This window comes from Helianthus annuus, chromosome 16 (assembly GCF_002127325.2).
Source record: "Helianthus annuus cultivar XRQ/B chromosome 16, HanXRQr2.0-SUNRISE, whole genome shotgun sequence".
Taxonomy (NCBI): domain Eukaryota; kingdom Viridiplantae; phylum Streptophyta; class Magnoliopsida; order Asterales; family Asteraceae; genus Helianthus; species Helianthus annuus.
Window position 1 is genome coordinate 119,979,771 of NC_035448.2, and position 13,228 is coordinate 119,992,998.

Sequence of the window (13,228 nt, forward strand, 5' to 3'; positions counted from 1 at the left end):
CGATCAAGCTGCCAAACATGTTTTGATTATCTTTCCTTTATTATTCAAACACCTACTACATGATATTTTAAATAGTAGGTTAATGTATTTTACTATAACTTAATATAATATGTATAATACCATATCTAGATTGTCACAACAAAAATGAAAAGAAAAGTTTACTGGCTGATTAACAGCCCATGCGGCCAAACATGTATGAGTGTTTAATTGTTTTTTTTATTGCTTAAACCCCAACTACTTATAATAAATGCCAGCTCAACTTAACCCTAATCCTCCCCCCTATAAATACCACTTATAATCAGCCTCCCTACCACTTTTGCAACACTTAAACACTCTCAAAATCACTCCAAATCGCAGCTGGAATCTAAGGTTCGGACATATTGTCGCCTTCATACGAAAATGAGGATAACTTCTTCATTTCTTGTCCGATTTGGTCCATTCTTTTTCCTATGTGCTTGGATTGACCTTGGCTTCGATTTCATGGGTTTTTCACAGTAAATAAGTCCCTGAAACTCCGGCAAAAAGGCTTCAAAGTTCACTGTTCATTTCTGATTTCATCTAATCATTACTAAACTTGTTCAACTTGAGTCTAACTAATCTCAATCCTATGTCCTTATGCTTATAACCACTTCTATGGTTAGTTAGGCTTAAAAACAAGGTTGAGACATTCAAAATCAGAGGTTAAACCTCATATACATTCTGTTTTATTTAGGGTTTTTAACCCACAAGTCATGTTCAAGCTTCAAGCTTGATGAAGGTGTGATTATGGACCAACTTGGGTTGTCCATCATAGAATCCCCACATTACTTGATGATTTCTCATTGTATATAGTTGTTTCTTATTCTTATATTGATATTAGTTCATGACCCTCCTTGTATGTTTTTACATCAAGTGTAGTGGTGAACCATAAGAGGTACCTAAATGGAAGCTTGTTCTTCCTACCTCCTACATGAATTCTATGACACAATAGAGGTACCTAAATGAAGATTTATCTTCTACCTCATGCTTGACTAATGGACTAAATAATACATATAATATTTATACATATATATACTATTCGAACCCTTGATGATGGACTTGTGTTCATTCGTCAAGATATTAGAATAACATCATCCAAGACATAAGACTTGTTATGATTCTAATGAGTATATTACTCATGAAAACATTAACCCTTGAGGTTTCATAGTGTCAAGAACAAGTACTTGGTGTTAAAGGATGATTACTTTCGAATACCTATATTCTTGTGTTATAACTTCCTAAATCCCTACACGAACATATTCAACCTTCTAACCTCATCAACTTCGTCACATTGGATAATCGGAAAGGATATGCAAATTTTGTGAGTATACTCGCAACCCCTTTTTTATGTTTACCACTTTTTGGGGTGTAACATGTTTTACTATTAAAACTACACTTAAACTTATTCTTTATGCAATGCACAAAACAATCCTTATACATGAATACTATGTTATGATACTTGATGCTTACGTGGACTATACTTATGTGATATGTTTTAGTCATTAGCTCTCACGAGCCTCCCTTCGACATGTATAGCGCTATAGGAGTAACGCACCGCCCCCCTTAAACTTGGGTCATGTTGAATTAATTAAACTTCCTTGCGTAAACAGAGGTTGGCTAGAAATATTGCATGCCACGTTAGGTTGATCTCGTATAAAATAAGTTGCCATGTGGATTTGTTTTAAACTTTTATACTTATACTTATACTTATGCTTAAACTTGTATACTCGCCTTTGCTTTTGCATTGAATTGTATTTTAAACATGTTACAGGTTGATGATGACGATTGATGTGTGTAAAATGCAACATATAAATCACATCAATTAAGGCATAAAACTAACCCTTTTAAAGCTCATGGAGAAGGGTTTTTAGAGGTAATATAAAATATATTTTACAACATGAGATTTTGATGAACTCCCATGCGACTTTAAATTATTTTTCAAGAAACCCTTTTTTACACATGCGATTTTGTTCACCCACCCATGCGATTTTAAGTTTTGATTTTGTTTTTTGTTTCCGTAGGTGTGTTTCAAGAAACTTGAAGAAGATGTAACTGCGCAATATAGTTGTCTGCGTTTCGAACAGTACGGGCTGCTATGTAAACACATCTATTTTCTTTTCAAGATTTTTGGAGTTAAAGAAATACCAAACAAATACGTTATGAAGAGATGGACGAAAGATGTGGTCCCGAATGAATTAAACTCCACGTTCGATATAAAGGTTGATGGAACAGATGAGCAATACAAGGCTAAATAGATTGCTCGTGAAATCATGTATACAGGAGAGTATCTGGTTAGTAATTTGATTACTGACCTTGATCAACTCATTCTAGTTAGGGATCGAATGAAGGAGATTAAAGAAAAAGTGGACCAGAGTCGCATAACCAAGCCGATTGATCCAAAGTTTGACCGGTTCTCAAAGTTAATTGGTTATCAACAACCAGGAACTGATGCACTGCCTACTGTCCGTGTCCTAACTGGTATAAGAAACAAAGGTCGTGGCTCACATAAAATGATTAAATCAAAGAAGGAACAAATGATTAGTTGCAAATGGAAGAGGACAAGGACATGTAGTGTATACAATGCAAAAGGTCATGATATTCGAACTTGCGAGGTATGGAAAGGTAAAAAACAAAAGAAGATGAAGGGAGTCCAGATTGACAAAGATCCCAGCCACGAAGTCCATGAAGTCGAAGATGAAGTTGATGAAGAGGAATATGAGTTCGAAGATTGTAGTGGAGAGAGTGATGATGGCAGTGAAGAAGATGTTTGGCAAGAGGTTTCAGATGATGGAGATTAAAGAAACATGCGATTTTTTAATTTGTACATGCGATTTTATACACATGGGGTTTTATTATACGAACATGTGATTTTACGTTGTAAACATGCAATTTCATATACATGAGGTTTTAATACTGTAACATGTGATTTATTGTGTTTCCATGCTATGACATGGATTGATGATCAAATAGTTGCATAATTCAACATTTTGTTCGTTTGGGTTTGATTGTGTCGTAGCTCTATAATTCAGATTAGTGATGACTGTCGTCAGAGTCAATCAAAAACCTAATTAAACTACGTAGATAACGTAAGTAGGGTATCGCATCCACGGGGAATTTGTGGTTAGTGTTTAACTAGAGAATTATTATATATTAAAGAAAAGCAACTCCCACCCAGAATCCCGATTGCAAGTTTAACACAAAATCCCGTTTACAGATTCATAACACCACATAGACATGGCCTTCAAATTAATGAATTTGATTAATTATTAGGGATAGTTTTTAAGATTCATCATACAACCTAATAACCCATTTAATTATACCAATTACCACCAATTTACCAACCCATTAACAATGTAAGTATGTTGCCAATACGCTTGATAAACGACAAACAATTCAAATATAATAAACGTTTCACAAAATCAACACAAGTGGTCAAGATTTACCAGTTAATAAGAATCAGAAAAACAAAGTTTAATGTGAAAATCTAGAAATCAATCATCTGGGGAAAGTCACATAAGATAAAGGTAAAGTCCTCCAAGTTTCAGATTCTAAGTTCACACCAAACTCAGTTTAATCACTAAATAGACACCACTTAGACATGGTGCTGAAAAGTCGGTTAATTTAAATGGTAATAAAAAACAGGTCTTTGTCATCAGATCTTTTACAGTTCAATTACCCTATTTACTAATGTGAGTCAACCTACTCTATATCACCCAACAAGCTACAAGGTTTTGTCATCAACCGAGCAAGTTGTAAATCAGGAACTCAAAACACATGCAAACAGTTTAAATAAACCAACAAATCAAATTGTTTATACGACGTTGTCAATGTCAAAACAAATCCAAATATAAATGAACCTAAGAAAAGTGTTTAACCCTACAAACCATTCACTTAAAAAAAGCCACCTAGCCTATCATGCCTTAAACCGTGTACAGTAGCCAAAAGACGGCTCCTGCCCCTTATAATATTGCCCTCGTTTCCTTTTTCCTTCCAACATTGGGCTTCCAAATCTTGTAATCTTAATGGCCCTATTTTGTCATGCACTTTTAAAAGCCCACTTAATTTGCTATGCTCTTGTTTTCTTTTCTTTTTAATTCAAGCATTTAACTCCAAGCCACCTAAAAATAATCAATCCATAAATTGCTTCATGTACATCAACGAATTCATGTAGTCTTGTTTCTTTATTTTGCACATTAAATTTATAGTCATTCTCAAGACTACTAATTTTGGTTATTATTTATAACGCTTAAGCATGGTACATGATTTAACCCATTAAAATTGATATAATAACACCACTTTGATATATTTCTTTCATCACCCACAAAATATAAAAACCGATTAAACTAACATATTTTGTAACCTTATTGATGCATTTCTGTTATAATAAATATACAATAAAGTGTACTAAAAATGCACCGATCAATTAGGTTTTATCATTGTATGAACTGCATTGCTGATATTGACCCAAAAAAGAAATGGTAGGTACAGCTAGGCCGTGAACAGCCAACCATCGCACTGTAAAAATTGGATAGGTTCGACCTATGGTCATTGAGGCCTCCTAAAAAGATCTACTAAATTCATCTAGTTGTTCCAAAGAATCAAAACGGCTGGTGATTAATGGAATTCCTTGTCGGTTCTCTGTGAAATACTTGTTTGGCCGAGGGCTTCCAAACACATCGTAAGCTAAGCCAGTGCTGACGAGTAACCAACCCGCAATGAACAGTTTGATTATTTGACCATTTTATCGACAAATATTTAATTCTCACTGTCACGTCTATTTGAATATTCTTTCGATTAACACTTTGTCTCATCTCTTGCACTTGAAAAACATGGGGCGATCGCTCTGAAAAGACAAATTACCCATCTTTTCTTTTATCTCGAGGGAAATACGATCGGGAGGGGCTAATTCAAAACCCTCTGGTAAAATAAGAACAACCCCCACATTCAAACCTCCCTTTTTACCATTAGCAAGAACTTGTTTCAGTTGCGTATCATAAGGAATTCGAACAACTGCTTCAAATACAGTATCGGGAAGTACCACTTGCGGAACCTCAATATCCACTGGTTTATTAGTTAAATGGCAATTGGCGCCTACAATACGCCCAGTCGCTTCTCGTGGATTTTCATAACCCTGCTGGATATGCATTTGAAATGGATGTACGAGTTATTATATATATCATGAGCGATGCGGAAATAGATCGAGTAATCTGTTCCTTTATCCAAGAAAAAGTATTTCTAGTTTGCATGTCCAATCATTGATCCCGAAAATTTCTACAATAAATTGGGGTAGGTCATCTTCAGTAATTATTCGTATACACTTTTAAGTAAAAAATCCCTAAGATTACAAAACAAAAGTAGATGAAGCTATAATATTTAAGGTAGATAGCATATAAGTTATCACATTAGAAAAGTTAGGTTATAAAGATGTCTCTATCTCCCACATCAACCTCGTAGACTTTGTACCAGTGTGTCATGCAGCGAGAACTTTTGTATGTCCATTTTTAAAAAGTGTGTTTGTTTCAAATTTATAAAAAAAGAATAGACCAACGAATCATAAGCCCCGTTCAGTTAGTCACAAAGGACCATGTGAATGACTGTGACATCGGCCAAATTAACTTCGAGCAATAACCCATAAGGCTCCACACTAGTCTCAGCCCGTCAAACCATTTCTGGCCCAACCTGATTCATTTGCTCCGAAGAATAAACTGTTTCCAGGCCCGCATCTCTGCGGTAATGGGCCCGGGGACTTTCCTGAGCATAAACCACTAAGTGGTTCGAAGCCCAATCACATCGTTCGTTGGTCTTAGATGAAAAAACAGGCGAATGCTAATTATATAAATCGACACACTTTTTTCCCCTGTTACGATGTGGGATATTTCATGATGTTCCAAAACCGTACACAAACAACTGAATCTTTAGTAAATCATACACAGTTGTGACGACAAGATCGAACCAATTAATGAATTCGGTCACGTTTATGCCAAGCATCATTAATAAACGGTTGTCAGGGACCTGGCTGTTTGGACCACATGCTCCGGGCTCATTTGACCACCAACGTTATCGGTTCCTAAAGTTGCGTTGTGAATGTAAAAAGCGATGGTGATTTCATCGATCGATTTTAGTTGGGCTTTCTAGCAAATTAGAGACCGCAGATTGACAATCAGTGAGTGTTGGTGAGCCAGGACCTAGGGCCCGAAACAAACGTGTGGATGTTTCGAGTCTGTGGTTTGACAACTAAAAGTAAAAAATCATGCACTCCATTCATAACTCAATGGAACAAATACATTAAGACAACAATACAATCATATCAAAAAATGAACAAAAATTAAGGAATAAAGACATGTTTGACAACAAAATTGTTGCTTGCTGCTTCTCAATATTCTTTATTTTGTCTATTAGCATACCTTACCCTATTTCCCCATGATCCCTCTTTACGCTCAGAACGAAAACTAGAGCGTTTCTTGAGCTCATCGATCTGACCCTCCCACCTCTGACGCTCTCCACCACGATCACTAGACATACGACCAACGCAAACATGCCCAAGCTCTCCACGCCCAAGTGCACAATCGTACTCTTCACGTGACACTGGATCAACAAGTGTCTTGTAAGCAGTTTGCAACAAAATGAACATTTTGGTGGTGTCTTGATCATGTGAAACATCAGGATGGTACTTGAGAGCAAGTGTTCTATAAGCTCTTTTGATCTCTTGGGTTCCTACTTTGTTTGAACTCAATGAAAGTAGTTTGTAAAAGTTAGTATTACTGGAGTTTGAGCCCGAGCCCGAGCCTGAGCTTGAGCCTATGTCATACGATGCAGATGTTGATTTGCATGCAAATATGAAAGGTTTAACACACGGGTTTGGACCAAAACACAAAGAAACATTGGCCATGGGATTGAAGTTGTGTTTTTACCAGACAAATATCAGTTTTAGCGTTTGCAATTTGGAACCGAAGTAGGGTTTAGGGTTTAGAATTAGGGGTCGAGAAAATATATATGCTGCTAAACACGTTTGGATATAGAAGACTTGACTGATTCAAAAGTACAAGTAAATATATGCATATAATATAGTTTGTTAAGGCTTATATTGGAAGATTAGGACAAGAAGGGTGTATAGAAAAGGCGAGAAGCTCAAGGGGAAAAATGAATTAACAAAAAACTGAAGACTCCGTGGTTAACATCGATGGAGGATTATATCAGGGTACAAACATTCTGTCAACGTTTGGAATTCCATTTTTATATTGTTATCTACAAAATTAGAATATAATAATTTTATTAGTATATGCATGAAATATCAGCTTTTAAATTTTAACTTCTTGATCAGTTTGTTGTTATTTTTTTTTTTAATTGAAGAAACTATATAAATGCACACACAAATTGTTGATTTTTAAAATACTTTTACTTGAAATAACAGAGTAAAAGCAAAAATCATACCATGAAAAACTAATAACAAATAAAGAGAGAAAAGGTATTAAAAAGTTCAAAACCAAAAATTAAACTCGTATAGCTGGCAAGAAGCATGCAAGATTGCTGGGGGGATGAGAACATATGTCAAATGGTCTCTACCAAAACCATGGGTATCACTTAACTAAATAAAGAAGTAAACAAGTATGTAAGAAAATGTTACCCACTAGCAAGTACTATTGTGTTTGGAAGGTTCATGTTCGTGTTTGAAAAATATGACATGATAAGATTTCGTGTCGTGTTCAGGTTTACCTGTTTCGGGTTCGTGGTCTTATCATATTGATCGATGTCGTAAGGTCGGTCAAAAATATAAGTGAAAATGTCCTATTCACCTTTTACTAGTAAAGGGCAAGTAGGGTGTCGAATCCACGGGGAATCAGTGGATAGTATGAAAGCTTGTTGTTTTAATTATCATCTAATCCTAAACTAATTGCTTTTTGCAGTTTGAGAATGATTGTGAAAACAAATGTGAAACTGTAGTTGTAAACAATAATGAGAGAAAAGACCAATCTCTGGGTTTTCAGGTTATGCAGAAAATCAGGTTACTTAATTACGACCAATTGGAAACCACATAGACATGATTTGAAAACTTGTTTTGATAAATAATTAACGGACAATATATTTGATTGCAATGATCCACGATCGAAACCGAAAGATTGATGCAAATGAATAGTAATCCAGCTAATCACCAATTTAAGATTTCATAAACATTAACAGATTCAATGATTAAAGGTTTAAAACAATGACATCCTAGAATTTAATCCCGGTTGTTGATGAACAAACCAAATAATTGATGAACAAGAATGATTACGATAATCAAATACTGTTTAATCAAAACAAAAACAATAGGAACAAATAACCGAATGATTAATCGAATCCTAATCCAAAAGTCGTAACAATAAGTAAACCAAAAGTTCAAACATTAACCCTAGTCCCGGAGACGGTCACAGGACGACTAGCCGCTCATGTTACACGAACAATCTTCAATAGCTTGGTAAGAGATTGAAAGCATGATCGAATCGGATCTTGCGCGGAATGATGACAATCCTGATGTTGAGTGATCAAGTTCGATGATGAATGCTTCCCCCCCCCCCTCTACGGCTGCCAAACAATTCCTAATATGTTGCTCCAATATTTCGTGATAATGGGCTGCCCATCTTTAGTCCAATATAAAGCCCACCAAAATAATAAAGGTTGCTCCAATAATTCATACGGTGATGATGTTTTATTTTTATTATGCGAGCCCCCAATAATATTGTTTGCTGCCAAAGGAAAATCGTGAATGGAGGAGCCCATGTTTCGTGATAATGATGCTCCAAAATTGTGTTATTGGCTGCCAATCTTTCGTAGGTAATCCCTTCTCTTGAATGATGATGATGTTGATTTAATAATATCAATCTCTTTTATTGACATATCTTGCCACCACAAGAATCCCACGAGAACTCCTACCAAAAGTGAAATGTATTTAATGTGTTCACACTTGTAACTTACACTTTACACCCTGAAAGTTGGAATATGGACCGGAAACCCTGACTAAAACCGTAAGCCCCATGTTGTTGTTTCTGTTTCTTTTGTGAACTTTCAAATCAACTTTTCCATATTGACATTTCACCCCCTATACTTCTTTACTTCACATGCCTCTTATATTTTCACTAAACTAAACTTCCAAGTAATGACATTAAGGCCCCTCAACTTTAATCTTCCATAAAACTCGAACATCCACACTATGTTTCACTTTCTGATAATGACCGAGAGGTCCCTGAACTTCAAGCCTTCGTACTTCTTTCAATTCCAAGTCATTATCCAACCCAAACATACCCGAATGCTTCCGTTGGCCGCACTCATCAACCTTACACGTTCCGCTTTCTCTCTAAACTCCATAACTTCACCCATTTCACGCGTTTAATCTGCAAACATACAAACTCTCGCAATATTCCAATTCCAATCATATAAAACCGAACAAAACATGTAAGATAAGCCCTTAAACCCTCCTGTCTCACACTCTCCATCACATATTCGCATCTTAACAGGTCGGGCTGACAACCTTACACGATATGTCAGCCCTAATATATATATGTATTTTAATTAATTTAAAAGGCGTTAATGGGGGTTAAACCATTTCCTTGGTATGAGGTGAAGTGAAAAAGGGTTAAGTGGGTGATGTGACACCTACGTGTAGTTAAGGAGCGTGAAAGTATACCTCAATGTCTTATCTGCATTTAATTAACTTTCTTTATATAGTGGCTATTTTTTTTTTTTGAACGGCAAATTTGGATCACTGACGGACCACTGGAGTATCATCGTGCCACCAGCGGAACCACCCGATCATATCCATCTCCACTAGGCATAATGCCTATACACCAATCAGGAGGAAACCCAATAAATATGGGAAAACCCTCTTGTGGGGGATAGAACCCAGGACCTATTGGTCCAAAGCTTTATCACACCCACAAGATGCCACTAGGCTATAAAGCCATGGACTTTATATAGTGGCTATTGGCTAATTACCTTATTACCTTATAGAGGAAACTTCCATTTTGCTCCCTATAGTTTTTGTTTTAACGGTTTTGCCCCAATCCTTTAAAAATAGCAATTTTACTCCCTGATCTATAAAGACCATTACGATTTCACTCCCGCCCCAAACAACATCCATTTTAAACGTTGAAAATTGTCACGTGCATAACACATGATAGACATTTATGACCATAACTAGACCAAAACCTAGACTGAAACATCATAGTTTTAACGTTTAAAATGGATACCGTTTGAGGCAGGGAGTGAAATAGATCGGGGAGTAAAATGACTATTTTTAAAGGATTTGGGCAAAACCGTTAAAACGACCAAACCACAGAGAGCAAAATGAAAGTTTACTCTACCTTATATTTTAAATTTGTCTTTTAAGTCCTCATGTTTTGTAAAATTACAAATCTTGCCCTTACACTTCTACCTACTCTCAACTTTCATAAAATACAATTCTAATCCCTCACTTTTACTCTCTAACCCTTAGATTTCTATATCTTTCACTTCACACCCTCAAACTAAGTAAGCTACACATTAACTTCTATTTTTTGGTAATTGACAACTTAACCTGACAACCTTTTCTACTTAATAAGTTGACGTCTCATTTTATTTGAATTGCTTTTAGGACTTTAGACCGTAGCGTGTCACAAATTAACATATTTTTTTTATCTATGCCTAACCAAGCTCATCTGTATTTGTAGCCATAAAGATACAAAATAATAGGTAACTAGTTAGAAGATATATTCCAAGACACAAGATATATAGTGTAAATAAAACATATCAAAAAGCGTGCCCATTGCGCATTCAAAAAAGTAGACCAACGGATCATAAGCCCCGTTCAGTTAGTCACAAAGGACCATGTGAATGACTGACATCGGCCAAATTAACTTCGAGCTAGAATCCATAAGGCTCCACACACTGGTCTCAGCCCGTCGAACCATTTCTGGCCCAACATGATTCATTTGCTTCGAAGCATAACCTGTTTCCAGGCCCGCATCTCTGCGGTAATGGGCCCGGGGACTTTCCTGAGCATAAACCACTGAGTGGTTCGAAGCCCAATCACATCGTCCGTTGGTCTTAGATGACAAAACTTGCGAATGTTAATTACATAAAGCAACACACTGTTTTCCCTATTACGATGTGGGATGCTTCATGATGTTCTCAAAACCGTACACAAACAACCGAATCTTCAATAAACCATACAGCAAGGACAGTAAGACAATAAGTTCGAATCAGTTAGCTCATCTGGTCACGTTTATTCCTAGTATTGTTAATAAACAGCCGCCATGGATCCGGCCGTTAGGACCACAAGCTCCAATCTTATTCGACCAGCATCGTTATCAATTCCTAAAGTTGCTTGCCTATTGAATGATGAAAGCGATAATGATTTCTTTGATTGTTGTATTTCAGTCGGGCTTTCTACTGGTAGAATTTAATGCCGCATGGACATACCGACAGTCGATCTGTTATTGTTGGGTGATGTAGGAACAGGACTCGAAACAAACATGTGGATGTTTCGATTCATGGTGTGACATCTTAAAGTAAAAAATCATGCACTTCATTCATAAATCAATGGAATAAACACATGAAGACGATAATACAATCGTATCAAAAAATGAATACAAATTAAGGAAGAAATACATGTTTGACAAGATAATACTAGTTGCTTCTCAATATTCTTTATTTGGTCTATTAGCATACCTTACCCTATTTCCCCATGATCCCTCTTTACGCTCAGCACGAAAACTAGAGCGTTTCTTGAGCTCATCGATCTGACCCTCCCACCTCCGACACTCTCCACCACGATCACTAGACATACGACCAACGCAAACATGCCCAAGCTCTCCACGCCCAAGTGCACAATCGTACTCTTCACGTGACACTGGATCAACAAGTGTCTTGTAAGCAGTTTGCAACAAAATGAACATTTTGGTGGTGTCTTGATCATGTGAAACATCAGGATGGTACTTGAGAGCAAGTGTTCTATAAGCTCTTTTGATCTCTTGGGTTCCTACTTTGTTTGAACTCAATGAAAGTAGTTTGTAAAAGTTAGTATTACTGGAGTTTGAGCCTGAGCCTGAGTTTGAGCCTGTGTCATACGATGCAGATGTTGATTTGCATGCAAATATGAAAGGTTTAACACACGGGTTTGGACCAAAACACAAAGAAACATTGGCCATGAGATCGAAGATGTTTATAGCGTACGGTTAATGGGATTTGGATTTAGGGTTTAGCATCAGCAAGGAAGGGAAGAATATATATGGTTGACAGGTTGGTGCTAAACACGTTTGGATATAAACAATTGGTATTATAAGAGTGACCTTTTCAAATGTACAAGTACAAACTACAAACAACTTGTTAAGCTCTATTTTGGGAGGGTGGGACAAGAGGTGTGTAGAGAAAAGGCGAGAAGCTCAAGGGGAAAATATGATTTAACAAAAAAAAGTGAAAATGAAAGCGTGTTGACTACATGGTTAACATCGATGGGAGGTTAAAATCTCTACACAAAACATTCTGTCAAAGTTTAGAGTTCCATTTTAATATTATTTATAGATATAGATATAAATATAATATAATGTTATGTCTTTTTTAAATATATGGTTTTGTGGGAAACCGGGTGTGGATTAGAATTTTACCGATAGATAACCAACTCAAATAACCAATTACATTCGTATATTTTCACTTAAAAGAGCTAACCGACATTGAAAGACAACGTTTAGAGAATAAGTAAAAACTAGATGAGGATCGACAAGAACGCCTTCCACTAAAAAAGGATCGTCAAATAGCGGTTGATCATCTTGAAATGTTGTCAAAACTCATCCCCACTATTCTAGGACCACAATTTGACCTAGCTTTGAAGTTGCGTGCATGCATCAAGAAAAATATGGTTTTCATGATGATCACGAGTGAAATATTCTATTATTATTTGTATGTTCTAGAGTTAAGTGACATTTTGGTACATGTAGTTTGTCTAATTATACCAGTTCAGGTCAAATTTCAAATTTGTATCATTTACGCCCTAACATTCTTAAAATATGTCAGTTCTGTCCAAAAAGAAAAACACGAGTAACTGTGATTTTCGTCCTTGTGGTTTGTCCAGTTATTTGGTTCAACATTAGGTTTTTGGACGGAATTGACATGTTTCAAGAATGTTAAGGAAGACAATGGTATAGATTTGAAATTGGGCTTGAACTGGCAAAATTGGACAAACCATGAGGACGAAAATAGC

General features: G+C 36.2%; 2 protein-coding genes across 2 annotated transcripts; both read right to left on the minus strand.

Annotated features, from left to right (window-relative positions):
* Positions 1-4,825: 4,825 nt before the first annotated feature.
* On the minus strand, positions 4,826-6,907 carry LOC110919534 (chaperone protein DnaJ). Its single transcript, XM_022163800.1, has 2 exons — positions 6,428-6,907; positions 4,826-5,152 (listed from the first exon to the last, which is right to left on the minus strand). Exons 1-2 carry the CDS (start codon positions 6,905-6,907, stop codon positions 4,826-4,828), a joined length of 807 nt encoding a protein of 268 aa, XP_022019492.1.
* A 4,762-nt stretch (positions 6,908-11,669) lies between these two features.
* Positions 11,670-12,179, minus strand: LOC110919533 (chaperone protein dnaJ 20, chloroplastic). The gene has a single exon (XM_022163799.1). It carries the CDS (start codon positions 12,177-12,179, stop codon positions 11,670-11,672), a length of 510 nt encoding a protein of 169 aa, XP_022019491.1.
* Positions 12,180-13,228: the final 1,049 nt, after the last annotated feature.

Bases quoted from the DNA above. Each gene is read 5' to 3' on its own strand.
- LOC110919533 (XM_022163799.1), bottom strand. From the start codon at position 12,179: ATGGCCAATGTTTCTTTGTGTTTTGGTCCAAACCCGTGTGTTAAACCT.
- LOC110919534 (XM_022163800.1), bottom strand. From the start codon at position 6,907: ATGGCCAATGTTTCTTTGTGTTTTGGTCCAAACCCGTGTGTTAAACCT. The intron at 5,153-6,427 runs GTAAGGTATGCT...ATGCATATCCAG, and splicing joins AGGGATCATGGGGAAATAGG to CAGGGTTATGAAAATCCACG.